Here is a 17,862-nt window from a genome sequence, read left to right as displayed (position 1 = left end):
CTTTGTGTCTGGTTTCTTTTACTAACTATAATATTTTTGAGGTTCATCCACATCGTAGCATGTATTATTACTTCATTCCTTGTTATGGCTGAGTAATATTCCGCTGTAGGGATATACCACATCTTATTTATCCATTCACCCACTGATGGACATTTGGATTGTTTCTATCTTTTGGCTATTATTAATAGTATTGCTATGAATGTTCATGTACAAGTTATTTGTCAAAGTACCTGTTTTTAATTCTTTCGCGTACATATCTAAGAGAATTGCTGGGTCATATGATACTTCTATGTTTAACTTTTTGAAGAAGTGCCAGACTGTCTTCCACAGCAACCCTCATCAGATTTTCAAAAGTGTCTATGACCCTGGTGAATTTCTTAAAATTCTCTTCATGGTTTCCTAGCCCAGGGTTTGAGAGCAGGTTTCAGCATATATATGAAAACTTCCTCCACTGAAAATCTCTCTCCTCTTGTAGAAAAAAATGAAACCAAGGTTATACTAATGATGAGAATTCAAATGACTACATATTTTGGCTTTAAATGCATAATGCGCCAAATATACTATTAAATTTGTTTCTCTGAGTGAGATTAAAAAATTGAACTAAGTAGTCAAAACTCTTCATCTATACCTGTTCCCTAGGAAGAAACTAGCTTATGACTTCAGCACCTTCTAAAAAGGAGTAGACCACTGAGAAAATGGTCTTACTCCCTTGAACAGAATTCATTCGTAAAGAACCATATTGTGTTTGAGGATAAGAAATAAAAACTATTCTGCAACTGTAACTGGCTGACATCATTGAGATGACACTATAAAATCCAAACTTCATTCCTCTAACTCTGCATAGAGAAAACTTGGGACTTACACAGCTAAGCCAAGGTCTGTAAGTAATTAATACAGTGACCAGATAAGACCTGACCAGAAATACAAAAATATTCAGCACCCAACAAGGTAAAACTGATAATGTTTTGGTATGCAATAAAAAAGTACCATGTTATATTTTCTTGCAAAGAAGAAAATATAATCCATAACAAGAAGGGAAAATATCAATAAAAACAGATATAAAAATGATACAGATGACAGAATTAGGAACTAATAATACAGTGACCAGATAAGGAAAATAATATTCCAGGGCTTGTGAAATATTTCTACCACTACTATAATTTAAATGTCCCCTACAAAACACATTTTGAAATTTTTTTTTTTTTTTTTGAGACAGAGTCTCACTCTGTTGCCCAGGCTAGAGTGAGTGCCGTGGCGTCAGCCTAGCTCACAGCAACCTCAAACTCCTGAGCTCAAGCGATCCTCCTGTCTCAGCCTCCCGAGTAGCTGGGACTACAGGCATGCGCCACCATGCCCGGCTAATTTTTTTTCTATATATATTTTTAGCTGTCCATATAATTTCTTTCTATTTTTAGTAGAGGTGGGGTCTCGCTCTTGCTCAGGCTGGTCTCGAACTCCTGAGCTCAAACGATCCGCCCACCTCGGCCTCCCAGAGTGCTAGGATTACAGGCGTGAGCCACCGCGCCCGGCCCACATTTTGAAATTTAATCACCAAGGGTATTTGCAGGTGAGGCCTTTAAGAGGTAATTAGGTCACTAAGGCTCCATCTTCATGGGTGGATTAATTATGTTATCTTGGGAGTGGATTAGTTGTTGAAGGAGTGGGTGCCAGATAAAAGGATGAATTTGGCCTAATTTCCTCTCCCTTCCTTGCCATGTGATGCCTTCTGTCATGGGATGACTCTTGCAAGATGCCAGTGCCACGCTCTTGGATTTCCCAGCCTCCAGAACCATAAGCCAAATAAACTTCTGTTCTTTAACAACTACCCAGTCTATGGTATTCTGTTATAACAACAGAAAACACACTAAGAGAACCACCATGTCAAGGTAAAGAGACTGCTGGACAAGGTAATTAGTGCCATTTTTATCTGTTTCTATTCCTATGGTCTTCTTTACTCTTTAGGTATTCTTTGTTAAGAGTACCTAATTGAGCTGCCCAATAGCAAAGGCCATAGAGAAGTAAAATATGCTACAAATTATTAACTTTTAACCCAGAAAAGTCAATCTACAGCAGACTGCACATTATCATTCATATTAAAGAGTACAATCCACTTTTGGAGCAGACCAGTTTCTCCCAAACTTTACTGTATGAATATTCATCACCTGGTGATCTTGTTAAAATGCAGATTCTGAGTCGGTAGTTTTAGAGTGGGGCCTAAGAAGTTCTCAGGTTATGTCAAGAATCATACTGTGAGTAGCGAGACTCCAGAACCACAGTTATTAAATACATTTTATAAAAAAAAAGACACCTAACAAAATGTGTACTACTGTAGTAACATATACAGCAAAAATAATACAGATGGTACCATGGATGGCCAGAAAAAAAAAAATAGAGAGAAAATGTCCACTTATACTAAGATGGACCAATAGGGACTGGCTTTACCTACCTGCCTGAAACAACTATAAAAGAGGACAAAATATATGAAACAATAATTTAGACATTGGATATAAAGATAGTAATCCTTGAGAAAGAGAAAATAAAGTAGGTAATTCCAGATTACTGTCTATATTTTCCAAGCCACAGTTCTAAGAGGGGCAACCCAAGTAGATTCTAGAGGTTTCCTAAATTGACCAAACCAAGATTGGCGTCTAAGGGAGGCCAAGGCAGCTACAGTAAGCAGGGCAGTATACCAGAGTGGAGAGAACCACACAGAGAGGGTTCTGAAAATCTGCCAATCATTTGCAAGTCTTCAGGTAGCAATGATCAGGGAATAAGTCTTAAGAATTACCTGATGACAGGGAAAAACCAATGAAAAGGAAAAGAGATAAAAATTAGCAAATCTCACACATGACTGGGGATAATTTGGGTTCCCACTATAGTGAAAAGCCTCACAATTCTCAAGACACTGGGTAGAATATTGAATAGAATAGTAACTAAGTAGAGGGGAAAATTAACCCCAGAGTAAATTCTGTTCTGGTCCTGCCTAAAAAATCATAAAAGCAAGCCTCAAAAGGATTCCATTTTTTCCAAGTAACTTAACTATACCCCAGAACAAATTGCATGCATATGTATAGGAACGTAAAAATATTCAGCACCATTCAAGGAAAAATTCACAATATTTTGGTATATAGTAAAAAGGTGTCAGGTGTGGTTCAGCTAAGGATCTAGAGGGGAAAAAAAGTATCAAGTATGTAAAGCAGCAAAAAAATACAACCTACAATGAAAACGAAAAAAATCAATAAAAACAGATGCAGAAATAAGACAGATGACAGAATTAGTAAGCAAGAATTTTGGTTTTCTTAGACAGGGTCTTGCTCTGCCACTCAGGCTGAAATGCAGTGGCCTGATCTTAGTTCACTGTATACTCAAACTCTTGGGCTCAAGTGATCCTTCCACCCCAGCCTCCCGAGTCACTAGGCACACCAACACACCTAGCTAATTTTCTTTTTAAGAGATGGGGTCTCCCTGTGTTGCCCAGGCTGGTCTCCAACTTCTGGCCTCAAGTGATTCTGCCACTTCAGCCTCTCAAAGTTCTGAGATCACAGGTGTGAGCCACTGTGTCTGGTATTAAGCAAGGATATTAAAAGTTACTATAACTGTACTCCATATGCTCAAGAAGGCTGAGGGAGGATTTAATAGCATGTTAAGTAGAAAGATGAAAAATATTAAAAGACCTAAATCAATCTTTTATAATTGAAAAACCAGAGAGTCTAAGATTATACATACTGGATAATATTAAAAGCAAATTAGACATTTCAAAAAAAAGATGAAGAAACTTGAAGTCATAGCAATAGAACCTATCCTAAGTTAAGAGAATAAACACCAAAAGATAAAATAATAATAAAAAGAACATCAGTGGGCTGTGGGACAACTTAACAGTGGCCTGCTATAAATATAATTGGAGTCCCTAAAGGAATAAGAAGGGAAATATTTGAAGTAAAGAATGGCTGAAATTTTCCCAAATTTGATGAAAACTATATTGATAATAAATCCACAGGTCTAAGAAACCTAACAAACTCAAGCATAAGAAACATGAAAGAAACTATCTTAAAGTCACATCATTATTAAACTGCTTAAAGTCAGTGATAAAATTTAGAGCACCAAAATATCCAATCAAAGCAGTATGCAAAGAGCAGAAGACATGAAGAGAAAAGTCTATCCACCAAAACAGACCAGGAAATAACACAGATGAAAGAAGTAGTCACCAGGACATTAAACAGCTTTTATAACTGTATCCCATATGTTTAAGAAGCTAAAGGAAAAGCTAAGAAGATATGGAAGATATTAAAAATAAATAAATTTAACTTCAAGCAAAGAAAATATAATATCTGAGATTAAAAATGCACTCAATGAGGCCGGGAACGGTGGATCATGCCTGTAATCCTAGCACTTTGGGAGGCTGAGGTGGGCGGATCGTTTGAGCTCAGGAGTTCGAGACCACCCTGAGCAAGAGCGAGACCCCCATCTCTACTGAAAAAATAGAAAGAAATTAGCTGGACAACTAAAAATATATATAGAAAAAATTAGCCGGGCATGGTGGTACATGCCTGTAGTCCCAGCTACTCGGGAGGCTGAGGCAGTAGGATCCCTTCAGTCCAGGAGTTTGAGGTTGCTGTGAGCTAGGGTGACACCATGGCACTCTAGCAGAGGCAACAGGGCAAGACTCTGTCTCAAAAAAATAAAATAAAATAAAATAAAATGCACTCAATGAGACTAACAGATTAGACAATTCAGATGCAAAAGTAAATTTTAAAACATAGCATTAGAAATGACCCAAAAATGAAACTCAAAAGAGAAAAAAAGAACATAGCACCAGTGAGTTGTGAGACAACTTTAAGTGGTCTAATATAAACAAACTGCTTAAAACCAATGATAAAGATAAAATCTTAGAAGCAGCCAGATAGAAAAAGACACATTATATACAGGGGGACGAAGGTAAAGATCATAGTGGATGCCTTGTTACAAACTATGCAAGTCAAAAGCAATCTTAAAAAAATTTAGAATTTTATCTCAAGGGAAAATATCTTTCAAAAATGAAAAGGTAAGACTTTTTTAGACATAACGAAAGTTAAAAATCATCAGGAGATTTGCCCTACCGTAAATGCTAAAGGAATTTCTTCAGACAGAAGGAAAATGATGCCATACAAAAAAATGGATCTAATATAACCTATCAAGACCTATTAAATTATTTTTAAAACATATCAAAAACATTTTACAGACACATCAAATTGAACATAATAAAATTTGTGGGAAGCAGCTATTGCAATATTACAGGGAAATTTCCATAACTAAAGGCATATGCTAGAAAAAGAAAGGTCTTAAATCAATTACCTCCTTTGCTTCTTAAGAAACTAGAAAGAAAAGCAAATGAGATCCAAAGTAGGAGAAAATAAAGATCAGAGTGAAAATCAATGAAACAGAAAACACAATAGAGAAAAAGCAATGAAACCAAAACCTGTTTTTTTGTGAAGATCAACATAATTGATAGACCTCTAGCCAGATTAATCAGAAAAAAAAAAAAACCAAGAAACAAATAGTACCCTGATACCCAAACCAGAAAGACATATAATAAAACTAAAAACTAATACCCACTATGAACACAGATGCAAAAATTCTTAACAAACCAAATTGAATCCAACAATATGTAATAGGGTTAGATGTCATGAGCAAGTGAAGGTTATCTCAGGTTTATCATTTAAAAAAACAAAAGTAATTCATCACATTAGCAGAACAAAAAAATAATTTCAATAAATGCAAAAAAAAAAAAAAGCACTTGACAAAATCTAGTATCTAAATATTTTATGTGCATATACATATACACATACAGAAATAAAATCTCTGCAAACTAGTAACAGAGAACTTCCTCAAACTGATAAAAGGCATCCATGAAAAACCCAAAGGTAATATCATGCTTAAGGATAAAAGACTGAGTATTTTTTCCCTAATATCAGGAACAAGGCAAGAATGCCACCTTTCACCACTTCTACTGAACATTGTACTAGAGGTCCTAGCCAGTACAATAAGACAAGAAAAAAAAATTAAAGTTACTCAAAATAGAAAGAGACTAGTAAAACTGTGTTTACTTGCAGAAATCAAACAGAAAAAAACTTTTAAAGAGATGAGAAACAAAGTGATCTTAAGATTTCATTTAAAAAGAGAGCTACTTACTCAGCGCAAACAGTTTTTCCTGCTGATGTATGTGCAGAAACTAAAACAGACTGATTATTATCAACACATTGAATGGCTTCTCTTTGAAAAGCATCAAGAATAAATGGGTATTCCTATAAAAACAAAATATTAATTAGTATCTGCATGAAAATACTTAGCCATATCAGAGCACACTTAAAATCAAAACAGAGGTTACTCCTAAAAGTGTTCTGGGAGCATGAAGTGTTCTGGGAGCATTCTTTTATGATTCTACTTAGAAAACATATGACCCACTAATGAAAATCAGGAAGAATAAAAAAAATCTTTATCCAGACATCACAGAAGTTAATTCTGCTATCTTTCAATTATTATACTATGTTTATATATATTATTAATAATAATCATTACCATTTATCAAAAACATGCTCTGTGATAGGTACTGTGCAACATATTCTCCATTATTATTATTAATTTTCACAACTTCTTACACAGATATTATTTCTTTTCATAGATGGGAACTCTAAAGTGCTGAAAACTCAAGTCCCTCACTAAGTTCACGCAGCAGAGGCAGAATAATATATCTATTAGACTTGAAGAGTTTACGCTTACTACACCATACTGCCTTTTTTATTTACAGAAGATTACTTGAAAAATTTAACCTTAAAAATCTGTTAACCTTTTAAGGTCTATCAGGACTTTGAAATCCATCTACTAGAGGCACAGAGTTTGGGTTTCACTGGAAGCTTGTTAAACTGCTAAAACTATAGGCAAAACTTGTATACATGCATTTACCTAACTTTCATTAGATTTTTTTTTTAAAGGCTGAGAATCACTATTTTAATGTTTTAAAATCTCATCACATGATGGTTGGTTTCTAGCATGGTTTCTTATTTGGTTTTCACTATATCATTTTTCTCCAGTTGTCTTCTTCTTGATATACATACATACGAACACACACACGCGCACATGTACACACACAGAGGGAAGTACAAGAATCTCATTTGAAACAGTTTATTTTTAAGAAAAAAAGACTCACAAAACTGTACAAACTATATCATCCAAAGTACAGACCTTTGCAGCTTTTCCAACTCGAGGTTTAAGTGGTAAATAATCTTCATCTGCAGGAAGCGCAACCTGATGTCAAAGTTAAAAACAAAAAATCATCAACTTACTGAGAATTGATGCACTCAGCACTTACCAGTGATGATTTGAAAAGTAAAAGTGATGAACTAGAGTGTTTCTGAAAGCCTTAGACACTGTAAATTAAACAACTACCTTTAAGAGCAAAGCAAAAAACTAAAGTTTCAACATTCAAAAAATATCTCTACTGGCATTTGTCTAATCATAATTGAAAGCTTATGTTTATCTCACTGAAGAAATTGTGTGTTTATTAAGGTCTAGGACCTATCTTGGGTATCTTTATATTTTCCACACCTAATGTACTGCCTGACATTAATCAATGCTCAAAAAACCTGAACAGACATAAAATAGGACATCACCACATGAAAGAAAACTATGTAAAATAAAATGACAGTCACTATATTCCAGAACAGGAAATTAATTTTCCTCCAGTGAAGATTAAGACCTGGAGTTCACAATATACTTAAATCCCCATGACTTAAAAGTTAATACTGGCAATGTTTACATATTCCTCCCTGTACAGTAGGAATCTAACCAATTAATGTATAAATAGTCCACAGGATCAAGTAAAGTACACACAGAAATTAGGAATTATTTCAAAGAGCAAAACTTCAATAAACAAGTATTAGATGAGATTAGCTGCCTTAGAAATATCAAGAGATTGTCAGTAAAATTGCAACTCAATTATAATCAAGGTGATGTGGGTAGTTTCAGAAAGGAATGACTGAATCTGACTCTAATTAAGAAAAATATAATCTAATAAATTATGAAACCTTATAAATAATACCCAGTATGAAGAATGTGTCAGAAGAAATGTGATGCTCTAAATGAAACCTATAAAAGGGTACTAAAGTTAGATTTGATAGTTTGTCCAGCACAGTTTAGGAGAGAGTTAACTTACAAGTTGTTTTTATTAGTGAATGAACACTTTTGGGGGATAGGGATAGTTTTCACCAGTTTTTCCTTTAAGACAATATATTCCCCTTTATTATAATTCTTAATCCCAGGTATTAAATAGTTTAATAGTGAGAAGATGACTTATCCATTAAATTAAGTTTGAAATGAGATTCTTCAATATACCTCCATCTTTAACAAGTATGATGAAAGTGAGTCTATCCTAAAGTGTCCAATTCTTGACACCATTAATAAAATCAAATTCCTAGATCTGAAAATGTAACAACTCTAAATCATGGTGTGATCTCCACTAAGGTATGACCAACCTGTGGTGCATAACTGCTTGGTTAGTTGACCTACCTTATCATCTCTCCTGACATTTTCTATGACATGAATAAGAATATCAGCATAGATTTTTAACATCTCTCGGATATAACACCACCAAAAACAAAATTATGTTTTCGCATCCATAAGAATCAAAGAGTTATGTTTTACTCTCAGAACAGTCTGGGTAACAATAACATATGACATATAGAAGAGAAGTCTAAGAGACTAAGCAGTCAGAAAAATAGAACACCAGCAGGATGATCAAGAGTCAAATACTTAGCAATTGCTCACTGGTGATTTTTGACAGAGTAGTTTCAAAGAAATGGAGACAAGAAATCTAACTATAGTGGATTAAAAAAATGAATGGAAGTTTGGAAAGTCTAACAGGGGTTCTTTTCAAACAGACAACTCTGAGAAGGAAGGGACCATGTCTCTTTTGTTTATGTCTTTATCTTCAATACAAACTAAAATGCACCAAGTACTCAAAAGGTAAGTACTGAATAAATGAGTACAATTTGTGAGGGAAAAATGCAAGTTCCCTACCACAGAACAGAAAGACTGTGCTAGCCTGGAGTGCTCAAGAAATTGTTAAAAAGTAGATTAAGCAAGTAACAGGATGACTAGCAGTGGGGGGAATGCCCAGCACTTTCCTACCCTGAAACAGCCAGCTCAGACCAGTCCTCATTGCTTTAAAACTGCTTTAGCTATCTTACAGTGCCCTTTAGCTAACTGTAATACTAAAATCTGCCTACTACGAAATTATAATATTATTAACATAACATGGGTTGTATGACAGCCCACGATGACAGTAACACTCAAGTGTGGTTTGTTTCACTGTGAACAATGTTACAATGTAAAAGTTCTGCTTCACTCATTGGCAGGGGACTTAAGGCGGCAACAATGATGCAGATTGTGCATGCAAGAAAGAAATTGCTATGCCGCCCAGGAGCAAGTGCCTTTGTAAGCAGCCTCTAATAAAGTCATCCAACTCAGCAAGGTGAACTTGTCTGAGTCATTCTTTGGTCTCTTGGCTCCCTCTCAGTTTGGGGGACAGTTTTTCAATATTGTCCCAGGATTTTCCTGGAAGAACAGGGAAGAAGAAAACCACATAATGGCTGAAAATCAACCTAGAACAAAAGAGAAACTTTTGTTCCATACACTGATAAGAAATGGCAAACAGAAAAAAGGAGACTCTAGAAACAGTCAAAGGAAAATGAAAAGAAACAAGGTCTTAGTGGAGACAGTATAAGATACAACCAAGAACACTGGCAGAACCACCATCCTTAGCCTGGAAGGGAAATGTGACAGGTACAGATAGGCTTGGTAATAGAGGTTATAATCAGAGGACACTGAATTTAATATCTTCAAGCTTCTGAAGTATAAGGTAAAGTTAGCCTGTTGAGAAGGTGAGAGGAGGTGACAGAATGGTGGGCTTGAAGATAATTGTGGAGCACAAAAAGAGCTTCTGACCTCCTGAGGAATGGGGTGTGTATTTTTTCCCATGATTTGTAAGCCCAGAGGATTGAACAGGTTCTAACATAAATCTTGAAGAAATGACCAAATGGATATTATACCAGCCAGACTAAGTCCTCTTTCTAAAGAAAAATAAAGGACTTTCAGTAGAAAAATAGGTATTTTAAAAGAGAAGGTTCTAAATCTATATCAAAAGCAATTTTTGTTAATTTGGAATTACTGTTTATTCAATAGACTTTTCAAAAGATTCTCCAAGTACCAGTAATTCTAACTTGCTCTAAAGTTTATACTGTAATGATAAAAGGCTTAAGAGGGAAATAGTGTTCTAGTTCCCTTATGTCCCCTTCATGTTTAAATTCTCACAGCTAAAGGATACTAAAAGCTATTAATGACCACCATCTTGTGGCAGAACAAAAACACTGCAATTTCTCAGTCACTGGAGCAAGACATAAAATAAGATGTAACCTGCAAAAATAGCACTGTTACTTGACTTTAGTAGCATGAAAATGAACATGTACTAAATATCTACTCTGTGCTGAGTACTTTTCTTATATAATCTTCATAACCACCCCATGAGGTAGATCCCCTTATTCCAAATTTATGTATTAAAAAACCAGTGTTCAAAAGGTTAAGAAATTTACCCAAGATTGTAGTTAGGAAAAAGGCTGGGCCAGGACTGAATTCAGGTTTAATTACAAAAAACCCAGCTCTTCCACTAGATTATGTGCACCCCAAACTATTTGTTGTTTCAAAGGCCCTCAAGGCTAAACTGCCTGCTGATCATTATACTAGACAGTTCAAAGAAAAATCACATCTATTAACACTAACCTACTGTATGCCATTTGCACTTACCTCATGTGTACACCCTTCAACAGTTTCAACTGATTGTACCTTGACTCTGGGCATCAGGTCCGCCAGACTTCAAAAGAAAATTGTTAAAGTTACATAAAAATAAGTTATTTTTCTATAATTTGATAAGCCTCTCATCTGTATTGTTAAGGAAAATGATACTGCCCAATTATCAGTATTCCAAATCAGAAAAACTTCTGCTATTCAGAAATTTTTTTCACATTATTCACATACATGCTGAGAATCCAAAATGGTCAGATAAGATCTTTTTTTTTTCCTTTGAGACAGTCTCCTTGTGTCACCCCAGCTAGAGTGCAATGCCGTCATCATAGCTCATAGCAACCCCAAACTCCTGGGCTCAATGGATCCTCCTGCCTCAGCTTCCCAAAGTGCTAGGATTACAGGCATGAGCCACCGAGCCTAGTCTGTTAATATCTTTTTTACAAATACACAACAGACTAGCAAGTATATTATCCAAAGAATTATGTCAGCTTAGTTCCAATAACTACTTTAAATAAAAAGTACCTTCACAAACCATTGTCACTACTTCAAAACACAAAGCTGGTTATAAAAACCATTATACAATAGAAAGTACAAAATAGGCTAGCCCAATTCAGATGTTGCTACAATTCATAGAAGTTTTCCTTATTGTCCTCAAAATTGGAAGTTATATTCATCAAGGTTCTCTGGTCTTTGAAAGGACACAACTGCCAATAAACTGAAGAAAAATAGATGAATGTCTGTGGTAGATTCATTACTCTCTTATTTACTGTGCTTCTGATATTTCCTTTAAGTTAATAATAATATTTTGGATAAAACTCAAAAGTTTCAACAATAAGAAACGACTTTATACTACCAATATTATTTTATAACCTATTACAGTAGCTTGGGCAAATGGTGTATCTTAAATATTTCAGTGACACATCTATCCCTATTTATAGAAGATGATTTTATTAGCTATAACAACAGTTAAATGGTTAAAAAAAATCATAGAAATAATAAACTCTTCACGGTAGGGCCAAGCTAGAATATGGCACATAAGAAGGGAGAAGCAAAGTTGTAAAGATCATCACCACAATAAGAAACAAGCCACCCAAAGATACTGGCATCAACTTTTATAAATTTCCAGCTTTCAAAATCAGATAAATACCAGCCATTTCAGCCACAGATATCCATGGCGGGAGTCTTGAAATTCATAGCCACTCTACTCCTACATGTGACAATGAAAATCTAATTTCTTCTAATGTTCCTTCCCACTTATTCCTTTCATTGGGTCAGTTTTACTCTTTCCTTTTATTCCATTCTTCCAGTGATCCTCGCCTTGAGACATTAATGAAAAAGGGAAACATCTATTTCCTTCTTTTAAAAAAATCAGGCTTTAAGATTCTTTCTCAAAATTGGATTCTAAAGTAGTAAAAGATGAGTCTTTTATATATTGTCTTCTAATTCCCCAAATTCAGATAAATGTTCTATATTTACATGCTTGTATGAATATATACAGAATATTTACCTTTCTTTCTCCAACTTAGCAAATACTTTTTAAAAATATCAATATAATCAATTTTTAAAATTTCATGCAACCACCTAAATTAAGAGTTACTAACATTTGTGACCACGGAAATATTACCTTAAGTCTTCAGTTATTGACTCTTCTATCCTGGGCTTCTTCCCAAAGATGGGTTCATCTGTGCCTTCAAAATCTGCATCTCTCTTATTTTTTCCACTATTAGTCGATTCTGATTGTAATTTGCCATCAAAACGTTTCCTGATAAGTAAATAGTTCAGAATTAATTCCATAATCTCAGTTCTTACTTTGTGAGTGATACCATAAAATACTGCTTCATAGCATTACCAGGCATATTTTAAATAGATGAATGTTACAAATCAAAACTGGCTAGAGCCCAGAATACTAAATTTATAACTAGTAAAACTGAACATTACTCCTTTCACATTTCATATTTTCTTGGAAGGTTTGTTTTAAAAATACTGTAAAACTCACACTAACATAACTATTAACATAATTTTCTTTAAAATTATAAATTAAGACACCATTCAGCATTTATATGAGGACCCTCAATAAACATTTCATGCCTTCTCTGATGGCATGATATGTCTATTTGGAAAAAAAATTTTTTTTAGTTGGATTTGCTGGTCAAAAGAGGTGACAATAAATGGTGCTCAAGAGACTGCATATCCATAGGGGAATCCACTCTGTCCTCTACCCTCATCATACACATAAATCGATTTCCTGTGAATTTTAGATATAACTATGAAAAAGCAAAAACAATAAAGACTCCAGAATGAGAAAATCATCTTCATGATTTCTTTTTTTTTTTTTTGAGACAGAGTCTTGCTCTGTTGCCCGGGCTAGAGTGAGTGCCGTGGCGTCAGCCTAGCTCACAGCAACCTCAAACTCCTGGGCTTAAGCAATCCTACTGCCTCAGCCTCCCCAGCAGCTGGGACTACAGGCATGCACCACCATGCCCGGCTAATTTTTTTCTATATATATTTTTAGTTGGCCAGATCATTTCTTTCTATTTTTAGTAGAGACGAGGGTCTCGCTCTTGCTCAGGCTGGTCTCGAACTTCTGACCTCGAGCGATCCACCCACCTCGGCCTCCCAGAGTGCTAGGATTACAGGTGTGAGCCACCGCGCCCGGCTATGATTTCTTAAACAGGACATAAAACTACTAACCAAAAAGTGTGGTAAATCAAACGCACTACAATTAGGAATTTCTGTTAATCAAAAGGCATTAAGAGAGTAAAGAGACAAGAGTGGGAGAAGACATCTGAAACATAACTTTAAAAGGTATCTAAAATACTGAGGGGTGAGGATAATAAGTCAATTTTTTAAAAAGACAGCCCAATTTAAAGAATGAGCAAAAGACCTAACAGGCACTTTACAAAAGATGATATACAAATGTGCAACAAGCATACAAAAAGGAGCTCACCATCATTCCTTATCAGTGAAATATAAATTAGACAATACCAGGTCAGTTGCTGAAACTTTTTGGTTTCAGAGTCTTTTCCCAATTTTAAAAGTTATGAAGGACTGCAAAGAATTTTGTTTATGTTGTTATATTTATTGCCATTATTAGATTTTAAAACTAAAATTTTTTTAAATATTTACTTATTGCTTCACTTTAAAATGGCAACAATAAAACCATTGCATAGTAACATAATTAACATTTTTGGTAAAAAAAAAAAATAACTATTTTCCAAAAACATTTTTAATGAGAATGCCATTGTTTTATATTTTTGTAATTATATTTAACATCTGGCTTAACAGAAACAGCTGGACTCTTATCTGTTTCTATATTCAACTTGTTGTGATACATTGTTTTGGTTAAGCATATGAAGAAAAATCCAGCCTCATACAGATATGTAGTTGAAAAAGGGCAGAGTATTTTAATAGACTTCAGATAATTGTGGCTTTCCCCCTTTGATTCCACACCAAAACTCAATCACACTTTGAGAATCACTACTACAGCTACAGTCATGAATTGTACAAACAATGCTAAACCAAAGGCAGATGCAAAAGAATATATTTTAAATGATTCCATTTATATAACAGTAACAGACACGTTAGGTTGCCATGTAACCTAACATTTTCAAAGGTTCTAAGGATTGGGACATAGACCTCACTAGGGGATCATCACTTTGCCTACCACATTGTTGAAAACACAAAATGGTACATCTCCTGTGGAGTGGAATTTGGCAACACCTAGCCAAAATACACACTTAATTACCCTTTGACCTAGTAGTTCCAATTCTAGGAATCTATGCCAAAGATAAAACAACAAAAACAACAAACAAAAAACAGACACATACAAGGGTATTCATTGCTACATCATTTCTTTTTTTCTTTTTTTTTTTTGAGACAGAGTCTCACTCTGGTGCCCAGGCTAGAGTGAGTGCCGTGGCGTCAGCCTAGCTCACAGCAACCTCAAACTCCTGAGCTCAAGGGATCCTCCTGTATCAGCCTCCCGAGTAGCTGGGACTACAGGCATGCCCCACCATGCCTGGCTAATTTTTTCTATATATATTTTTAGCTGTCCATATAATTTCTTTCTATTTTTAGTAGAGATGGGGTCTCACTCTTGCTCAGGCTGGTCTCGAACTCCTGAGCTCAAACGATCCACCCTCCCAGAGTGCTAGGATTACAGGCGTGAGCCACCGCGTCTGGCCGCTACATCATTTTTAATAGCAAAAGACTAAAAGTAATACAACATTCATTAAGAGCACTGATTGAATCAATCCAACATAATAGATTACAGCTATGCGGCTATAAAAAAGATCTCTATATATTGATATAGAATGATCTCTGTCCTAACATTAAGTGTAAAAAAGCAAGCTAAATTACAGTTTTTAAATGCTACCACAAGAAGTGAGAAGTGAAGAAGACAGACATGCACGTGTGTGCACGCACATGTACACAATTTTTTGATATTTTTGAAGAGAAATAAAGGACAAAGCAAAAACTAAAGGAGAAGAAGGAAACAGGGCAGAAGGGGCAGGATGGAAGCAAGAATGTATGTTTTATATTTTTGATTTGGGAACCATAACATGTTTCACATTTCTTAAAAATTAAATTTTTGGCAATCCTTAAAACCGAAAATACACTGAAATGAATGAACACAATAAATATCAAGTTAGTAGCATAAACATTTAAACAAAAGAACTACTGTAGAGTATTTACTGTTGGTATGATACATTCTAAGGACAAACAGAACCATAAACTGCATTTAAAATTTTATTCCTAATGGCAATATTCTCACTCTTATCTTTAAGCTATTATAGGTATATGTAAGATAAAGTTTAGGTAATTGTCATTAGGAATGAGGATTTTCAGCAAAAACCCAAAAAGGATACAATTATAAAAATCAAAGATATAAATTAAAAACCCTATGATATGAATTGTCTTGGAAATGTCAGTACCACTTGTATTTTTTCTAAGAAGATTCCCTAGTTCTTTGCATGATAAAGGCCTAAAAGCAATGAAATCCAGTAGCACTGTGCATTCTAAGCCCTAAATAACATTTCTCACTACAGGAAACTAGAAACTCCTTAGAGAAATGGCTGATTCCAGGTCTGGGGCTGAAAATGTATAGTGAGTCCAGAAAATCCAGAAAGAATATAAGCTATCAAAAGATTGATTGGGTATTGTCAAAAAGACGCAAAGCCAACTTGAAGGGCTCTCACTGACTTAAGACTGGAAATCCAAGTATCAAAAATAATAATGGAAACAACACAAATTCCACTAACAGATGCAGGATAAACAAATACAGTATATCCAGAAACAAAATACTATTCAGCAATAAAAAGAAACAAACTACTGATACATGCCTCAACAAGAATGAAACTCAAAAACCTTGGATTGAGTAAAAGAAGCCAGGTAAAAAGGAATACATACTGTATATAAATAAAATTTTTAACAAATTTAAATAAAATTCTAGAAAATACAAGCAGTTCTACAGTGACGGAAAGATCAGTGATTACCTGGGATCTAGGGTGGTGATAGGGATGCATCAAAAAGGGGCAAAAATCTGGGTACAGTGGCTCACACCTGTAATCCCAACACTCTGGGAAGCTGAGGTGGGAGGATCGCTTCAGGCCAGGACTTTGAGACCAGCCTGGGCAACAAACAAAGCAAGATCCCATCTCTATAAAAACAAAAAAATTAGCAGGTATGGTGGCACATGCCTATAGTCCCACTACCCAGGAGTCTGAGGCAGGATGATCACTTGAGCCCAAGAGTTCAAGGCTGGAGTGAGCTATGATCAGGCTACTGCACTCCAGCCTGGGTGACAGAGTAAGACTCCTTCTCTTTGGTGGGGGCGGGGCAACACAAAAAACTTTGGAGGAGATGAAAATGTGTATCTTGATTGTGGTGATGGTTTACTATACTTCAATTATACCCCAATAAAGTTAAAAAAAAAAAAAAGAAAAAGAAAATAAGTGAAAGGAGTAAAACACATCAAATAAATAAAAATCTATCCATTCATAAATACAAAATCATATTGGTCACCACTGAAAGTTCCTTTAGGGCACAACTTATCTCTCTTAAAATTGATAATGTGAAAGAATCAAGCATTTATCCCGACTTTTCTTTATGAATCATATTAATATTTCAAGGTAAACAAACAGCTGATGAGGGAATGTTCTTTTTTTCTATAGATGGATTTTAGGTAATAAATGCAGAAAGAAATGATAAAAATAGAAAATCACAGGTGTGTACTTTACACTCACCTCACATTTCAATTTCCAAGTAGTATTTTACAACTACTAATGAAATAATGGACCTACGCAATCATCAACAGGTGCTAAAGCCATCACATGAAAGGTTGAGAGGAATTAGGCTGACACTATTTTAACCAACTGATCAATCTCAGAAGAGTGGAACAAGCAGACATTGTGTGTCTCATGGCGTAATGCAATAGGAGATACGTTGTGACACTATAAAGTATTGTTATCTAAAACAACTGAACCTGAATCTAATCAAGCCACTAGATCAGCACTAATATATAACGTACATAATGCAAGCTATGCACATAATTTGAAATTTTCTAGGTAACCACATTAAAAACAGGTAAAAAGAAACAAGTAATATAAATTTAATACATTTCACTTAACTCAACATATGCAAAATATTAGCACAATTATAATCAAGATAAAAATTAATGAGCAATTTTACAATTTTTTCATATTAAGTTTTCAAAATCTTGTATTTTACACTTACCTCACATTTCAATTTACAAGTCATAGTTTAAGTGCTCAGTAGCTACATGTGAATAGTGATTATTACATCAGACAGTGCAGCTCTAGAAGTAAGGAGAGTTTACAGAAAATACTTGAGGATAGAGGAGTTAAGTTAAATACAGCTTAAGAAAGCAAATCCAGGATGTGGGAAACTCCACGGGAGAAGAGCCTGGTTTCTCCCCTCACCCATCCCTCCAAAAAGAAATCAATGGCATAAGAAAAAAAAGAGGGAGGATGTTACAGAATAAAAGACGTATGGGATATATAGTAACAA

The 17,862-nt window shown here is 35.0% G+C and overlaps 1 protein-coding gene across 1 annotated transcript in view; it reads right to left on the bottom strand.

Moving 5' to 3' along the window:
• The window catches only part of MTREX (Mtr4 exosome RNA helicase), a 92,534-nt gene that overhangs the window by 71,203 nt on the left and 3,469 nt on the right, over positions 1-17,862 (bottom strand). Inside the window, exons 2-5 of the mRNA XM_069492635.1 lie at positions 12,458-12,595; positions 10,834-10,900; positions 7,219-7,281; positions 6,169-6,281 (exon numbers count right to left, since the gene is read on the bottom strand). Of these exons, the coding sequence (XP_069348736.1) occupies positions 6,169-6,281; positions 7,219-7,281; positions 10,834-10,900; positions 12,458-12,595 (381 nt within the window). The remainder of the gene's footprint in view (positions 1-6,168; positions 6,282-7,218; positions 7,282-10,833; positions 10,901-12,457; positions 12,596-17,862) is intronic.

The sequence above is a fragment of the Eulemur rufifrons genome, chromosome 17 (assembly GCF_041146395.1).
Source record: "Eulemur rufifrons isolate Redbay chromosome 17, OSU_ERuf_1, whole genome shotgun sequence".
Lineage (NCBI taxonomy): Eukaryota > Metazoa > Chordata > Mammalia > Primates > Lemuridae > Eulemur > Eulemur rufifrons.
Note: the sequence above shows the minus strand (reverse complement) of the source record. Positions and strands in the feature narration are given on the sequence as shown.